General features: G+C 42.5%; 1 protein-coding gene across 2 annotated transcripts; it reads left to right on the top strand.

Moving 5' to 3' along the window:
* Positions 1–1795: 1795 nt before the first annotated feature.
* Positions 1796–16302, top strand: LOC109872223 (carbonic anhydrase-related protein). 2 transcript variants are annotated; one of them, XM_020463385.2, is made up of 10 exons: positions 1796–2050; positions 2336–2356; positions 5567–5758; positions 6047–6171; positions 6832–6927; positions 8714–8776; positions 9409–9457; positions 9555–9667; positions 14181–14370; positions 16004–16302. In XM_020463385.2, exons 1-9 carry the CDS (start codon positions 1978–1980, stop codon positions 14313–14315), a joined length of 867 nt encoding a protein of 288 aa, XP_020318974.1. In that variant the 5' UTR covers positions 1796–1977; the 3' UTR covers positions 14316–14370; positions 16004–16302. The 2 variants fall into 2 exon arrangements, with proteins under 2 accessions (XP_020318974.1, XP_020318975.1); XM_020463386.2 differs by lacking the exon at positions 2336–2356 and having other exon boundaries at positions 16004–16281.
* The last annotated feature ends 501 nt before the right edge of the window (positions 16303–16803 follow it).

Here is a 16803-nt window from a genome sequence, read left to right as displayed (position 1 = left end):
GTATACAAGGTTGTTATCAAAATGAATCAACAAAGAATATGAGAAAATTAACATAAAACTACAGTATATGAAGAAGTCAAGATTAGAAAAGAAAGAAAAGTAGACCAGTTTCCAAAATATATCCAGAATTGATTCGCGTCCGAAGAGGATTATCAGGCTAAAGTCATGCTATTTAAAAACAAATTGTTTTAACCTCATATCTGTTCCTTTGGGATCTAAATGACCTCATTATGAAGATTCTGACAGAGAGTGGGATGTGCAATCTATTCCATTTAGGAAATGAGGGTCAAGGTGGTTTCCTAGTACAGAATATTAAGCGATTAATCAATCTTATTCCCTTTGACAAATTCTATACTTTGGGACAGGCATATGACACAGTGGGATATATCATATCTTGCCAGAACAGTACTGGTCAGTTCTACTCTATAAGCTAATCCTCTATGTTTGCATCTATTGACAATGAAATGATTGGGTTACTTTGTGCTGTAAGTAAGGAGCCTTGCACAAGCCTTGTGCGAGCAGGAATGTCTCATAGGAGCTGGAGTCGTATTTCTGTAGCATGAGACAGGTTGATGTACACAACCTCAACAGGACACTAGTCTTACCCCCAATCTCTCTCCTTAATGCTGAGGGCCAAGCAGAGACGCACTGGGTACCAGTTTTTGTCTTTGGTATGACTTGGATCAAACTCCCAACCTTCCAATCTCAAGACAGACACAAGGCAACAAGGCCACTAAGTGCTGAGTTAGTCAACAAAAAGCCTAGCCAGTAAAGGACTTCCACAGGAATGTGCACGTGTAATATGTGACACCAATTTTACATAACCTTCTATTTTTCAAGAATAGTGTTAATCTGTTCTCTTTGCACAAATAGATAGACATTTTTTTTCCGGAAATCTCTGAGGAAACACAAATCTGGACAAACGGATCACATTCTAATATTGAAATGCTGACTGTCAATTTCTTCACCTCAAAAACAACAGGATCATAATATCTATTCCTAACAGTAACCCCTCTGAAAAGCGCTCCACTTCTCTTCCTCGTCTCCCTCTCCCTCTCTTTTTGTTGTTGTTGGTATTGATTCCCATTAGCTGTTGCGAAAGCTGCAGCTACTATTCCTGGGGTCCATACAGAACATGACATAATACAGAACATTAATAGACCAGAATAACTACATACAATAACTACATACATAAGGACAGAACTACATACAATAACTACATACATAAGGACAGAACTACATACAATAACTACATACATAAGGACAGAACTACATACAATAACTACATACATAAGGACAGAACTACATACAATAACTACATACATAAGGACAGAACTACATACAATAACTACATACATAAGGACAGAACTACATACATTTAAAAATGGCACACAGCCTACATACCCAGGTCAAATAGGGGAGAGGCGTTGTGCCGTGAGGTGTTGCTTTATCTGTTTTTTAAACCAGGTTTCAAAAAACAGCCATTTGAGATGGAAGGGATTGTAATGCAATAATGGCTCTATATAACACTGTACACTTTTTTGAATTTGTTCTGGATTTGCGGACTATGAAATGACTCTTGTTGACATGTCTGGTGGGGTAAGTGTGTGTGTCACACTTACCCCACCAGACACACACACACACACAGATCTTCCTTTCCTTACACCACAGTGAATTGCTGAGCTGTTTAAAAGGTGCTCCACTTTAACAGGGACTTGACTCATCCAATCCAATCCAATCTCTGTCTGTGTGGGGCGGGGACTCTGTGGGCTGCTAGTGCTGAAAGAGAGTTTTGAAACTTACCTAGAGTGTCTGCTGACGGGAGAGTCTACACTGCAGCCGAGAGAGAGAGACTTTCACTCTCTCCAATTAGATGGACTGAGCAGGAAGAAAGAAAACGGATCAAATCAAAAGCCAAAGACTTTGACATCAAATCAAAGCAGGTGTGTTCAGTAAAAAGTCTTGTTCCATACTGCCATGGCAGACAGCATGACTGAGGAGTCTGACTACTATCCTGGGAAGGATGATCTGGACTGGGGATATCAGGAAGGTAAGGGCTTTGGAGGTTTTTAGTAAACACTTGTGTACCGAACACTTGTTTCCTTTTCTCTCACAAAACATAACTTTCTTTACCATTTAGGCACTTAACAATGCATGCATTGATATGGAAATTCTTTCTTCTCAGATATAAACAGAAAAAAATTGCCATCTCTTCTCTCTCCCTCTCTCTCGTTCTCTATTCTCTCTCTCCCCCTCTTTCATTCTCTATTCTCTCTCTCTCTCTCTCTCTCTCTCTCTCTCTCTCTCTCTCTCTCTCTCTCTCTCTAACATACAGTAGGTAAAGAACCCAAAGAAGGTAGGGTATTTTGATCAATGCACTTCTTATTGGGGTAACTTGATCATGCAAATTATGTATAGAGCTGAACTTGAGATTCTGGAGTCACACCCATGATTAAGTATTCTAAGAGAGTAGTGGTCTAGCTACCATGCTTTTATGGTTCTGGGCTTTTAAGTGCTGTTGTCCAGGGCACCATTGTGTGCATTGTCTCAAAATGCCTCTGGGCTCTTGGAGGGTAATTGTCAAGGTTTCCAGTAGCTGGGAAAAAAAAGAGCTTTTATAACCAAAGTCAAGAGCTAAACTTTTAGTAACTAATGTTGTTATTGGTGTTGACTTGAAATAAAAAAGAATCTTGTTGGTAGGGGATAAAGTCATCCATACACTGAAAGAGAAGAGAGGACTTGTCTGTAGCGCTAACTAATTAGCCTCACTGTTTCTGCACATTCTTCTTATTCTGTTTTTCACACTGTGTATTCATATATTCACTCAGCTCATTCTAATATATCTACTACTCTACATTGCATTTTGTTACACTGTTTATTCACACGGTGTATTTATATACTGGATTCTTGACATAGCTCACTGTCATTTATCTACCTCTGTACATGTCATTCTTACCCACTGGGCACACACTGGTTGAATCAATGTGGTTTCCACATCATTTCAATGAAATTACGTTGAACCAACGTGGTATAGATGTTGAATTGACGTCTGTGCCCAGTGTGTAGTACATATCTTTGGTTTGTATATGCATAGATTGTATTTGGATTACTGATAGTGTTGTTTGGGTTGTTAACTGGATTCGTTGTGACATTTGTGATTTCTTGTTCTAGTTTTTGATTATTATTTGTGTACTTGTTTGACATTTTACTGCATTGTAAGGAACGAGTAACAAATATTTCACACTTACAGCCAAGTGATAAATAACTAAATAATAATAATAATTAAATGAAATAATGAAATAAATAATGAAATAATTCACGGCATGCTATGGAAAGAGCAGAGACCTAAGACCGCTAGCTAACAGAATGCTCTTACAAAGTGTGAAAAGAAGTGACAATGAGAAGGAGAAGATTTGTACTCTTTGTGGAAGATTGAAGGAGGGGGTATGACGAAATGTGAAAAAGAGAGGAAGATGGTGTCAGTGAGGTATAGACAGAGAGGAAGATGGTGTCAGTGAGGTATAGACAGAGAGGAAGATGGTGTCAGTGAGGTATAGACAGAGAGGAAGATGGTGTCAGTGAGGTATAGACAGAGAGGAAGATGGTGTCAGTGAGGTATAGACAGAGAGGAAGATGGTGTCAGTGAGGTATAGACAGAGAGGAAGATGGTGTCAGTGAGGTATAGACAGAGAGGAAGATGGTGTCAGTGAGGCATAGACAGAAAGAAAGATAGTGTCAGTAGGGTATAGACAGAGAGGAAGATGGTGTCAGTGAGGTATAGACAGAGAGGAAGATGGTGTCAGTGCGCTATAGACAGAGAGGAAGATGGTGTCAGTGAGGTATAGACAGAGAGGAAGATGGTGTCAGTGAGGCAGAGACAGAGAGGAAGATGGTGTCAGTAGGGTATAGACCGAGAGGAAGATGGTGTCAGTGAGGTATAGACAGAGAGGAAGATGGTGTCAGTGAGGTATAGATAAAGAGGAAGATGGTGTCAGTGAGGTATAGACAGAGAGGAAGATGCTGTCAGTGAGGCATAGACAGAGAGAAAGATGGTGTCAGTAGGGTATATACAGAGAGGAAGATGGTGTCAGTGAGGTATAGAGAGAGAGGAAGATGGTGTCAGTGAGGTATAGACAGTGCGGAAGATGGTGTCAGTGAGGTATAGACAGAGAGGAAGATGGTGTCAGTGAGGCAGAGACAGAGAGGAAGATGGTGTCAGTAGGGTATAGACAGAGAGGAAGATGGTGTCAGTGAGGTATAGACAGAAAGGAAGATGGTGTCAGTGAGGTATAGACAGAGAGGAAGATGGTGTCAGTAGGGTATAGACAGAGAGGAAGATGGTGTCCGTGAGGTATAGAGAGAGAGGAAGATGCTGTCAGTGAGGTATAGACAGAGAGGAAGATGCTGTCAGTGAGGTATAGACAGAGAGGAAGATGCTGTCAGTGAGGTATAGATAGAGAGGAAGATGGTGTCAGTGAGGTATAGACAGAGAGGAAGATGGTGTCAGTGAGGTATAGACAAAGAGGAAGATGGTGTCAGTGCGGTATAGACAGAGAGGAAGATGCTGTCAGTGAGGCAGAGACAGAGAGGAAGATGGTGTCAGTAGGGTATAGACAGAGAGGAAGATGGTGTCAGTGAGGTATAGACAGAGAGGAAGATGCTGTCAGTGAGGTATAGACAGAGAGGAAGATGGTGTCAGTGAGGTATAGACAGAGAGGAAGATGGTGTCAGTGAGGTATAGACAAAGAGGAAGATGGTGTCAGTGAGGTATAGACAGAGAGGAAGATGGTGTCAGTGAGGTATAGACAGAGAGGAAGATGGTGTCAGTGAGGTATAGACAAAGAGGAATATGGTGTCAGTGCGGTATAGACAGAGAGGAAGATGCTGTCAGTGAGGCAGAGACAGAGAGGAAGATGGTGTCAGTAGGGTATAGACAGAGAGGAAGATGGTGTCAGTGAGGTATAGACAGAGAGGAAGATGCTGTCAGAGAGGTATAGACAGAGAGGAAGATGGTGTCAGTAAGGTATAGACAGAGAGGAAGATGGTGTCAGTGAGGTATAGACAGAGAGGAAGATGGTGTCAGTGAGGTATAGACAAAGAGGAAGATGCTGTCAGTGAGGTATAGACAGAGAGGAAGAGGATCCAGTAAAAAGAGAGGAAGTGTGAGCGGTGTTAAGAAAGAAGAGCTAGAACATCCTTGTGTTCCTCTGGTGAGGGTTATTCCTGGTACAGACTCCCCAGGTGCTCAGTTCAGTGACACTCAGCGATTGGCGTACTCTTAGCCCAGTTTAGCTTCAGTGTGTGTGTGTGTGTGTGCGTGTGCGTGTGTGTGTGCGTGCATACACATTTGTGTGTCCTCAGGTATACTTTGTTTATGCTGCTTGTGTATTCAAAGGCTGGATTTACACTCCACCAGACATACTCCGTCACCACTTTGTGACTTCACCACACACCATAGAGGACTCTGTATGGAGGTCTCAGTGCAAGCTAGAGGTTGTAACCTCACTGAGGTTACTCTAAGGAGAGCATTTGGTGGAGTTTAAGTCTAAGTTGTGTGCGTTTTCAGGTGTAGAGTGGGGTTTGCTGTTCCCTGATGCGAATGGGGAGTACCAGTCCCCGATCAACCTGAACTCCCGGGAGGCCCGTTATGACCCCTCTCTCCTGGACGTGGGGCTCACGCCCAATTACGTGGTGTGTCGGGACTGTGAGGTCATCAACGATGGACACACCGCACGCATCATTCTGAGGTCCAAATCAGGTGAAAGTTGATATTACATTACCACAGTATCATCAAAACAATGAATGGGTTAACTGTACCTGAACACTCCACTAGACTGGGGATCTTGCAAACACCTTTTCAATGAGCTCACATTAACCGTAATAACTGAGCGTTGAGTCAATGACTGTGTGCTGCGTGTGATACCCTTACACTTAGAGAAATCAGAGTTGCACCAGAATTCAGACCTACATTCAAAACCCCCAGCTAATTTAATATGGTCTTCATTTCTTGTGTCTGCTCTTGACGCTCTGGGTTTCCTGTCTGCAGTGGTAACTGGTGGCCCATTGCCAAGGGACCACGAGTATGAGCTGCATGAGGTGCGCTTCCACTGGGGCAAGGAGAACCAGCGGGGGTCAGAACACACCGTCAACTTTAAGGCCTTCCCCATGGAGGTATGAGTCTCAGCCAAACACACACACACACACACAGTCTACTTCAAGGCCATGACCATGGATGTTTGTCTCAGTTAGAGGCCACTGTCACAGTACTCAGATAGAGGGAGTTGGTATGTTATTTTCACATAAAACAAGGTTATTTAAGGTCATGGCTTTTGTAACGGAGTCCTGTATGGCTCAGTAGGTAGAGCAGGGTTGTAATTCCTGGGGCCACCTATACACAAAAATGTATGCACAAATTACTGTAAATTGCATTGGATAAAGCATCTGCTAAATGGCATATATTATTGTTATTATTATTATTATACAGTATATTAGCTCGTTACTACGTTTCATGTATTTACAAATCACTGAGACCATTGATGTAAACAAGTGTTTGAAAGGCCCTGAAGAAGCTATGCCACTGGTGGTTTGGCTTTATAAGCTTCCTTCTCTATCACAGGTGCTTGGTACTCTATTTCAAATTGAAGAGTGCACTTACGTCCCATACACCTGCTCTGTCTCGGCCCTGTCGTCTACAGCCTCATTCTGCCTATGATCTTTCTGTCTGTCTGTCTCTTTCTCTGAGTATCAAATGTGGTTGATCTCTTTTGTGATCAACTTCCCTGTAATATGATACAATATAAATATAATACAATAAGTGTGCTTCCCTCCCAGCTCCATCTGATCCACTGGAACACAACGCTGTTCAACAGTGTGGAAGAAGCCCTGGCGAAGAAGAACGGAGTTCTCATCATCGCTCTGTTTGTGCAGGTATTGATTTGGTTCACTCTGTAGGGATATGAGTCCTCTCTTCTCATGGTCTGTATGGTTTTTAGAGACTTGCCAACTTGGTACTGTAATTTATATCATATGAGCTTTGACACTAAAGTCAACATATATCCATCCACTTGTTTTTCAATTGGACTGAGAAAACCCCCAACATTCAAATAACCACAATAACATTTGATTGACGTGAGCTGGCTTGAGGCTTACTGTTTACCTAAACGTATAAAACCGTCTGTTTTAAGTGAACCCATCACTTTTTTTGAAAGCTCCAAGACTTTCCCCCGCCACCACCACATCCTGGCAGGACTCACGTCAGCAGCCCCATGTTAACACCTGTTAACGTCTCAACATAATGCTTATAGGTTAGGACAGAAGATATTCAAACTCGGTGTCGCAAAAACTGCAGTGGGGTCGCCAAATTATTAATATTTAATTTAAAAATATATATAATTTTTTTTAGGAAGAGTACAGATTATTGTATGGGACGTTTTTGTGAAAGAATTTGAAAAATGTAATTGGTTTATTTGAATTTTGTTAAGAGATGAAAATTTAATGAATTGAAGGTTATTTGTTAAAACTTCTCTAGGGTTGGGGGCAGCATTTGGAATTTTGGATGAAAAGCGTCCCCAAATGAAACTGCCTTCTACTCAGGCACAGAAGATAGGATATGCATATAATTGGTAGATTTGGAAAGAACTCTAAAGTTTCCAAAACTGTTAAAATAGTGTCTGTGAGTATAACAGAACTAATTTCCATTCAGGAAGTAGGATTTTTGTTGTTGTTGTAGTATTCTATTCAATGCCATTACAGTATCCATTGACTTAGGACTCAAATTGCAGTTCCTATGCCATTAGATGTCAACAGTCTTTAGAAATGGTTTCAGGCGTGTATTCTGAAAAATGAGGGAGTAAGAGCAGTCTGAATAAGTGGACCCTGCCATGTCACAGAACTTTTTCATGCGCGCGACTTAGAGAGTGCCTTTCTTGTTTACCTTTTATATTGACAACGTTATTGACTGGTTGAAATATTATTGATTATTTAGGCTAAAAACAATCTGAGGATTGATTATGAACATCGTTTGAAATGTTTCTACAAACTTTATGGATACTATTTTGATTTTTTTGTCTCCCTGTTGTGACTGCGTTTGAGCCTGTGGATTACTGAAGAAAACGCGCAAACATAACGGACGTTTTTGGATATATAGACACTATCAAACAAAAGGAACATTTATTGAATAAATATGAAGATCATCGGAGGTAAGTGATTAATTGTATCTCTATTTCTGACTTGTGTAACTCTTCTACTTGGCTGGTTACTGTTTGTAATGATTTGTCTGCTGGGCTATGTTCTCAAATAATTGTAAGGTATGCTTTCGCCGTAAAGCATTTAAAAAATCTGACACCGTGGTTGGATTCACAAGAAGTTCATCTTTAAACCTATGTAAAATAGTTGTATCTTTTCTGAATTATTATAATGAGTGTTTCTGTATTTGAATTTGGCGCTCTGCAATCTCACTGGATGTTGGCCAGGTGGGACGCTAGCGTCCCTACATACCCTAGAGAGGTTCATGTAAAAATCGAAATGGACGGATTTTTAAGATTGTGTCATTATATTTGGGGTGGGGTCTTGAAAAAAATGATAAAACAAATGGGGTCCCCAGAAATTCTGGCAGAAAAAAAGGGTCCCTGCTGAAAAGGTTTGAATACCACTGTGTTAGGACCCTCTTCCTTAACTCTTTCTGACTCAATGCCCTTGACGTTGTTTCCTTCAGATAGGGAAGGAGCATCTGGGGTTGAAGGCCATAACAGAAGTGCTGCAGGACCTACAATACAAGGTAAGACGTTGCCGTCCATTTTGTTGTCCAAGTGATATTGTTATGGCGATGATGTTATGGTTATGAGTTTTCATGGTGATGAGAGGGCAGATGTTATGATAAATTACTGATATGACCTAAGGGTGTAGAAGCCCAATACTTAACTGAGAGATAGAGGAAGAAATACAGAACATAGACATTCAAATTAGGGTCCGTGCTATCAGGGCTCCTTGGGACGTCCCTACTCCATTGAAGTTGACATTTAAAAGGGTTAAAGTAAGGGTTAAGGTTAAGGTTAGGGTTAAGGTTAGGGTTAGGGTAAGGGTAGGAGTTCAGGTCCCAAGACATCTCTACCCTAAATAGCATTAACCATCAAATTAGGCAGTTAACAGACAAATCAGCAGCTGCAACGGTTGGAGCATGCAGCAATTGATTAATTTATTGATTTTTCAATGAAACCTGATGCAATTAATGCTCCAGGTTGATTTGAGACCATGTGAAAGATGTAAGATTAGACAGGATAAATGTTGAATGTGAAGAATGTGAAGGAAGAGGTCCAGTAGTACAGATGACATGATGGCTAAATGAAGAGTACATTACAAACGAAGCAAAACAACCAATATTCTTTGTTTTGTTTTGACTTATCTTTACAGGGGAAGACCAAAATAATACCGTGCTTCAATCCCAACACACTACTTCCTGGTGAGTCCTTCATCTAATTGTGTATAATTCCTGCTTGCATGTATGGTGTGACACAGTATTAGATTAAGTTATGGTATGTGTTTGTTGCTCCCTACAGACCCCCTCCTGAGAGACTACTGGATATATGAGGGCTCCCTGACCACACCTCCATGTAGTGAGAACGTCACCTGGATCCTGTACCGCTACCCACTCACTATCTCACAGTTACAAGTAGGCCATCTGACACAATGGCCTGGTCAAAGCAATCAAATGTGTTTTATAAATCTATTTGTACATCAGCAGTTGTCACACTTATATATTTTGTCTTGCCAATTCACCCTCTTAATACACACATAAACAATCAATGTCTCAAAATTTAACCTGTGTCCTCCCCTTCATCTACACTGATTGAAGTGTATTTAACAAGTGACATCAATAAGGGATCATAGATTTGACCTGGATTCACCTGTTTTGTACACTGTGTACTGCCGACGTGATCGCCCGATGTGGTCTCAACAGGCTATTCTGTTACAATGTCGCCGAAGAACCAGCCCCAGCCCACTGGCTTTTCTGAATGCTGTGTCCCTTGCTCACTTAGCTTAGTAGTGACAACCGAACGGCTCCCTGACTCGCCTATTGCTGCTCTTTTGACCCTATGATCACTCGGCTACACAGCTGATGCCCCCTGGACTGTTTCAATAACACGGTACCTCATTTTATTTAACTGTCGGCCCCAGCCTCGAACTCAGGTCCTATATGTACCTAACTGACCTGCTCTGCCCATTCATCGCCATTTACCCTTTGTTGTCTTAGCTCTCCTGATCAACACCTGTGATTGCTTTATGCCTCTCTCTAATGTCAATATGCCTTGTCTACTGCTGTCCTGGCTAGTTCTTACTGTTTTATTTCACTGTAGAGCTGGCAGTCCCGCTCAACATGTCTTAGATAGCTCTTTTGTCGCACCCCACACACATGCGGAGACTTCACCTGGCTTAACTGGTGCCTCCAGAGACAAAACCTCTCTCATCGTCACTCAACACCTAGGTTTACCTCCACTGTACTCACATCCTACCATTCCATTGTCTGTACATTATGCCCTGAATCTATTCTACCACGCCCAGAAATCTGCTCCTTTTATTCTCTGTTCCCAACGCACTAGATGACCAGTTCTTATAGCCTTTAGCCGTACCCTTATCCAACTCATCCTATGTTCCTCTGGTGATGTAGAGGTTAACCCAGGCCCTGTATCCCCCAGTTCCACTCCTATTCCCCAGGCGCTCTCATTTGTTGACTTCTGTAATCGTCAAAGCCTTGGTTTCATGCATGTTAACATCAGAAGGCTCCTCCCTAAGTTTGTTTTATTCACTGATATAGCACACTCAACCAACCCTGATGTCCTAGCCATGTCTGAATCCTGGCTTATGAAGGCCACCAAATATTCTGTAATTTACATCCCCAACTACAACATTTTCTGCCAAGATAGAACTGTCAAAGGGGGTGGAGTTGCAATCTACTGCAGAGATAGTCTGCAGAGTTCTGTCATGCTATCCAGGTCTGTGCCCAAACAGTTCCAGCATCTACTTTTAAAAATCCACCTTTCCAGAAATAAGTATTTCACTGTTGCCGCTTGTTATAGACCCCCCTTTGCCCCTAGCTGTGCCCTGGACACCATATGTGAATTTATCTTCAGAGTTTGTACTGTTGGTGACCTAAACTGGGATATGCTTAACACCCCAGCCATCCTACAATCTAAGCTAGATGCCCTCAATCTCACACAAACTATCAAGGAACCTACCAGGTACAACCCTAAATCTGTAAACACGCACACCCTCATAGATATCATCCTGACCAACCTGCCCTCCAAATAGACCTCTGCTGTCTTCAACCAGGATCTCAGCGATCACTGCCTCATTGCCTGCGTCCGTAATCAGTCCGCGGTCAAACGACCACCCCTCATCAATGTCAAACACTCCCAAAAACACTTCAGCGAGCAGGCCATTCTAATTCATCTGGCCCGGGTACCCTGGAAGGATATTGACCTCATTCCGTCAGTAGAGGATGCCTGGTTATTCTTTGAAAGTGCTTTCCTCACCATCATAAAAAAGCATGGCCCATTAAAAAAATGTAGAACTTAATACAGATATATCCCTTGGTTCACTCCAGACTTGACTGCCCTTGACCAGCACAAAAACATCCTGTGGTGTACTGCATTAGCATCGAATAGCCCCCGCGATATGCAACTTTTCAGGGAAGTTAGGAACCAATATACACAGGCAGCTAGGAAAGCAAAGGCTAGCTTTTTCAAACAGAAATTTGCATCCTGTAGCACAAACTCCAAAACGTTCTGGGACACTAAAGTCCATGGAGAATAAGAGCACATCCTCCCAGCTGGGAAACACTGTCACCACCGATAAGTCTACGATAATCGCTAATTTCAATAAGCATTTTTCTATGGCTGGCCATGCTTTCCACCTGGCTACCCCTACCCCGCTCAACAGCTCTGCACCCCCCACATCAACTTGCCCAAGCCTCCCCACTTCTCCTTCACCCAAATACAGATAGCTGATGTTCTGAAAGAGCTGCGAAATCTGGACCTCTACAAATCAGCTGGGCTAGACAATCTGGACCCTCTCTTTCTAAAATGATCCACCGAAACTGTTGCAATCTCTATTACGAGCCTGTTCAACCTCTCTTTCGTATCGTCTGAGATCCCTAAAGATTGGAAAGCTGCCATGGTCATCGCCCTCTTCAAAGGGGGAGACACTCTAGACCCAAACTGCTACAGACCTATATCTATCCTACCGTCTTCTAAAGTCTTCGAAAGCCAAGTTAACAAACAGATCACCGACCATTTCGAATCCCACCGTACCTTCTCTGCTATGCAATCGGGTTTCCGAGCTGGTCCTGGGTGCACCTCAGCGACACTCAAGGTGCTAAACAATATCATAAGCACCATCGATAAAAGACAATACTGTGCAGCCTTCTTCATCGACCTGGCCAAGGCTTTCGACTCTGTCAATCACCACATTCTTATCGGCAGACTCAACAGCCTTGGTTTCTCAAATGACTGCATAGCCTGGTTCACCAACTACTTCTCAGATAGAGTTCAGTATGTCAAATCGGACGGCCTGTGTTCCGGACCTCTGGCAGTCTCTATGGGGGTGCCACAGGGTTCAATCTTCGGGCCGACTCTTTTCTCTGTATACATCAATGATGTTGCTCTTGCTGCTGGTGATTCTCTGATACACCTCTACGCAGACGACACCATTCTGTATACATCTGGCCCTTCTTTGGACACTGTGTTAACAAACCTCCAGACGAGCTTCAATGCCATACAACTCTCCTTCCGTGGACTCCAACTGCTTTTAAATGCTAGTAAAACTAAATGCATGCTCTTCAAACGATCGCTGCACACACCCGCTCGCCCTTCTAGCGTCACTACTCTGGACGTTTCTAAATTAGAATATGTGGACAACTACAAATACCTAGGTGTCTGGCTAGACTGTAAACTCTCCTTCCAGACTAATATAAGCATCTCCAATCCAAAATTAAATCTAGAATCGGCTTCCTATTTCGCAACAAAGCCTCCTTCACTCATCCTGCCAAACATACCCTCGTAAAACTGACTATCCTACCGATCCTTGACTTCGGCGATGTCATTTACAAAATAGCCTCCAACACTCTACTCAGCAAATTGGATGCAGTCTATCACAGTGCCATCCGTTTTGTCACCAAAGCCCCATATACTACCCACCACTGCGACTTGTATGCTCTCGTTGGCTGGCCCTCGCTTCATATTCGTCACCAAACCCACTTGCTCCAGGTCATCTATAAGTCTTTGCTAGGTAAAGCCCCGCCTTATCTCAGCTCACTGGTCACCATAGCAGCACCCGCCCATAGCACACGCTCCAGCAGGTAAATTACACTGGTCATCCCCAAACCCAACTCCTCATTTGGCCACCTTTCCTTCCAGTTCTCTGCTGCCAATGACAAATTGCAAAAATCACTCAAGCTTGAGTCTTATATATCCCTCACTAACTTTAAGCATCAACTGTCAGAGCAGCTTACTGACCATTGCACCTGTTCACAGCCTATCTGTCAATAGCCCACCCAACTACCTCATCCCCATATTGTTATTTTGCTCCTTTGCACCCCAGTATCTTTACTTGCACACTCATCTTCTGCACATCTATCACTCCAGTGTTAATGCTAAATTGTAATTATTTCGCCACTATGGCCTATTTATTGCCTTACCTCCCCAATATTACTACATTTGCACACAGTGTATATAGATTTTTCTATTGTGTTATTGATTGCATGTTTGTTTATCCCATGTGTAACTCTGTGTTGTTTGTGTCACACTGCTTTTCTTTATCTTGGCCAGGTCACAGTTGCAAATGAGAACTTGTTCTCAACTGGCCTACCTGGTTAAATAAAGGTGTTTTCAACTGGCCTACCTGGTTAAATAAAGGTGTTTTCAACTGGCCTACCTGGTTAAATAAAGGTGAAATAAGAAAAAAAACAAGAAAAAACATAATAGGGCTCACATTGAAAGAGGAGTCTAAAATAGCCCAGGACAGGCATTCAGTAAAATGCTAATATTTATCCACACCATAATCACTACACAGAACACTTCATTAATCTATCACCACTCATTCCCTTCCATGTAACTTCTCTCTCTTTCTTCCTCCATTTCCCTAATTTCCCTCATCTCATCACTCTCTTTCTCATCCCTCTCTCCCAGATAGAGGAGTTCAGGAGGCTGAGGTCCCATCTAAAAGGTGCTGAGCTTCCTGAGGGAAACGATGGGATGTTGGGAGACAACTTCCGCCCCACTCAGCCCCTTAGTGACAGGACGGTCCGGGCTGCCTTCCAGTGACACCCCCTCCCCCAGTCCATCCTCCATGGGGAATCCTTAGCTACATGTTCCACAGGTAAAGGTCAACAGTCAGACTGTTCTGAGCCCCTCACAACCTCACATATAGTTTCAGGCCCTTAGAAGGTTTCTTTTTAGAAGCTGTGGCCCTCTTTCTTGCGGAGAGGTACTTTTAGCAATACAGCCAATAGTTTAGCAGCGGTCCTGAATGGCGCAGTGGTCTAAGGCTCTGCTTCGCAGTGCTAGAGGCGTCACTACAGACCCGGGTTTAAGCCCATGCTGTATCACAACCAGCCGTGATCGGGAGTCCTATAGGGCAGCGTACAATTGGCCCAGCGTCCGGGTTAGGGGGGGACTTTACAAGTAGGCCGTCATTGTAAATAAGAATTTGTTCTTAACTGACTTGCCTCATTTAAAAGGGTTAAATAAAAATAAAATATTGATGCATAGACTATGTTCTTCCATGACCTGGATTGATGGATAATAATGTATACCACAAAGAACCATGTATCAGGGTCACATTGGCTTGCCCTGGAAGTTATACTTTAACAGAAATAGGCCAGGTATTTCCCAGAGGTACAATCATAATGGTACCACTAAACACTGGAGCCGTGGCAGAGCTATAGTAATAATGAGCTAACCCAGTTCTCCCACTAATCTAGGACTAGCTGTGTTGTGTGTGTGGACCGGAGCGATATATCTATTTTAGAGCTAGCATTGGGAACACCTAGGATACTGGCAAATTACTCATTTTGAAAGGAGTGGGTGGATTTGGATGTGCTCAATTGAAGGCACATGGACAAAGTGTGTCTAGACTCACAACTGTATTATGCAAACAGTGAAGAGAAAGAACAGGATTGTATCAAAGAGCCAGATAAGCCCATTGTTTGGTAGTTTGACAGTGTAAGTATAAGCATATCAACGTTTCAACTGGGTGGAAAAGGTTGTATAATAGTTGTGAGCTGCTATGTAGCTACAGAGGGAAATGCCAGAGGGACTGTGGAAGAGATAGTGGAGTATTGTCTCTGGTAAGGGATATTTAAGTGGTCATGTGACCTGGCCAGACCTGAGAGGGGCCAGGAAAGGGGGAATAGAGGAAGAAGGAGGAGGGATAGAGGAAGGGGGTTCTGAAGGGACTCCAATTGCATAATTAAGCAATACCTTAAATTACATTGCCAAACCATTCGTAGTTAATTATAAGGGAATAATGCATGTAATTACATTGTAGCATGTGTGTAAATGCAGGTACTGTAGTAAATGGGTCTGCCAAATGTTACTTCTGTTTACCATGGAAATACAAAAAGGACGGTGGTCAGTACTGCATAATTGCATGTACTTACTAGATATAATTGTAGCAATCATATAAAGTGCATAAGTGATTTTATAGGTTATTGCACCAGTAGGTGGAATAAGGATTATGTGACAAAACGTGTGGCCGAAAACATCACATTTCTAGCTCTGTAACCATCATAGCTCATCCAAAGAAAACAGGATATTAGTTTGTGGATTTTAGAGCGGAAAATATTACATCTTAACATTGCACAATGTCCAACAATTCCAATCCAAAACATGGGACTTATAAAATAACACTTTGCTCTTCTATCTGCCACCTTTGTTTCCAAAGTCTTAGGGCGACATTATTGCTGGAATGTTCCGACATCTACAAAATATTCAATTTTTTCTTTTCATAGTGAAACAAGAGGAGGAGATAAAGGAGAGGAGAGGGAGAAACAACCTTGCTGACTCGGCTGGATGGTTGGATGTTATGTTACATTGGATCACTTGGACTGGGAGGGAGCTAACAAAGGCACCATTTTACTCTGTGTTGATGAAGGCAGTGCTGACAGATCAACCGGCTTACTTCACCTGTGACCTGGAACCAATGGCATTAATACGTGTCATATATCAGTTTCCAAACAATGTAAAAAATATATATATATTGAGTTAATAAAGTCGCATGCAAACATGGTCTCTTTTCTTCTTTGTTGAGTAAGGCAGCTCCAAAATGCAGGTGTTTCAGCCGAGCTCAGTGCTTTCTGTGGAGGGACAGCATGCGGAAAATACAGTGTAGGGATTGGTAATCTTCTCTAGTTGCGCTGTCATTGGCTCAGTCTTGTCACTCACGGAGACACTGCGTCACAGCAAAATCTACAGGGAGAGCTAGAAAGTTCAAGCCCCTTTGGGTGCTGCCATAGATTTACATTAGAAGTGCCCATCCAAGAAGGCTCAAGGTCATTGGCCACAGATAGCAAGCTAGATAAGCTGTTATCATCATGAATCACGTCGACAAGCTACTGCCAAATCCTTTTCAATACTTGTCATATGAAGAGAAATTATAGATAAAAAGTATTAGTGCTCATCGGCCATTGGACATAAACATTACACAACAAGTTGGAAATCGCAAATTCAACAATGAGGTGGTGGAAGGAATCAGTGGCCAACTGCAAGCGTTGCAAAGCAATCACCATTCTTCATCCCCTGCCTGCTATTC

Source organism: Oncorhynchus kisutch, linkage group LG27 (assembly GCF_002021735.2).
Source record: "Oncorhynchus kisutch isolate 150728-3 linkage group LG27, Okis_V2, whole genome shotgun sequence".
NCBI lineage: Eukaryota > Metazoa > Chordata > Actinopteri > Salmoniformes > Salmonidae > Oncorhynchus > Oncorhynchus kisutch.
Note: the sequence above shows the minus strand (reverse complement) of the source record. Positions and strands in the feature narration are given on the sequence as shown.

Coding starts and splice junctions, on each gene's coding strand:
- LOC109872223 (XM_020463385.2), top strand. CDS start 1,978: ATGGCAGACAGCATGACTGAGGAGTCTGACTACTATCCTGGGAAGGAT. Junction 2,051..2,335: donor GGACTGGGGATATCAGGAAG/GTAAGGGCTTTG, acceptor TCTAACATACAG/TAGGTAAAGAACCCAAAGAA. Junction 5,759..6,046: donor CATTCTGAGGTCCAAATCAG/GTGAAAGTTGAT, acceptor TCCTGTCTGCAG/TGGTAACTGGTGGCCCATTG.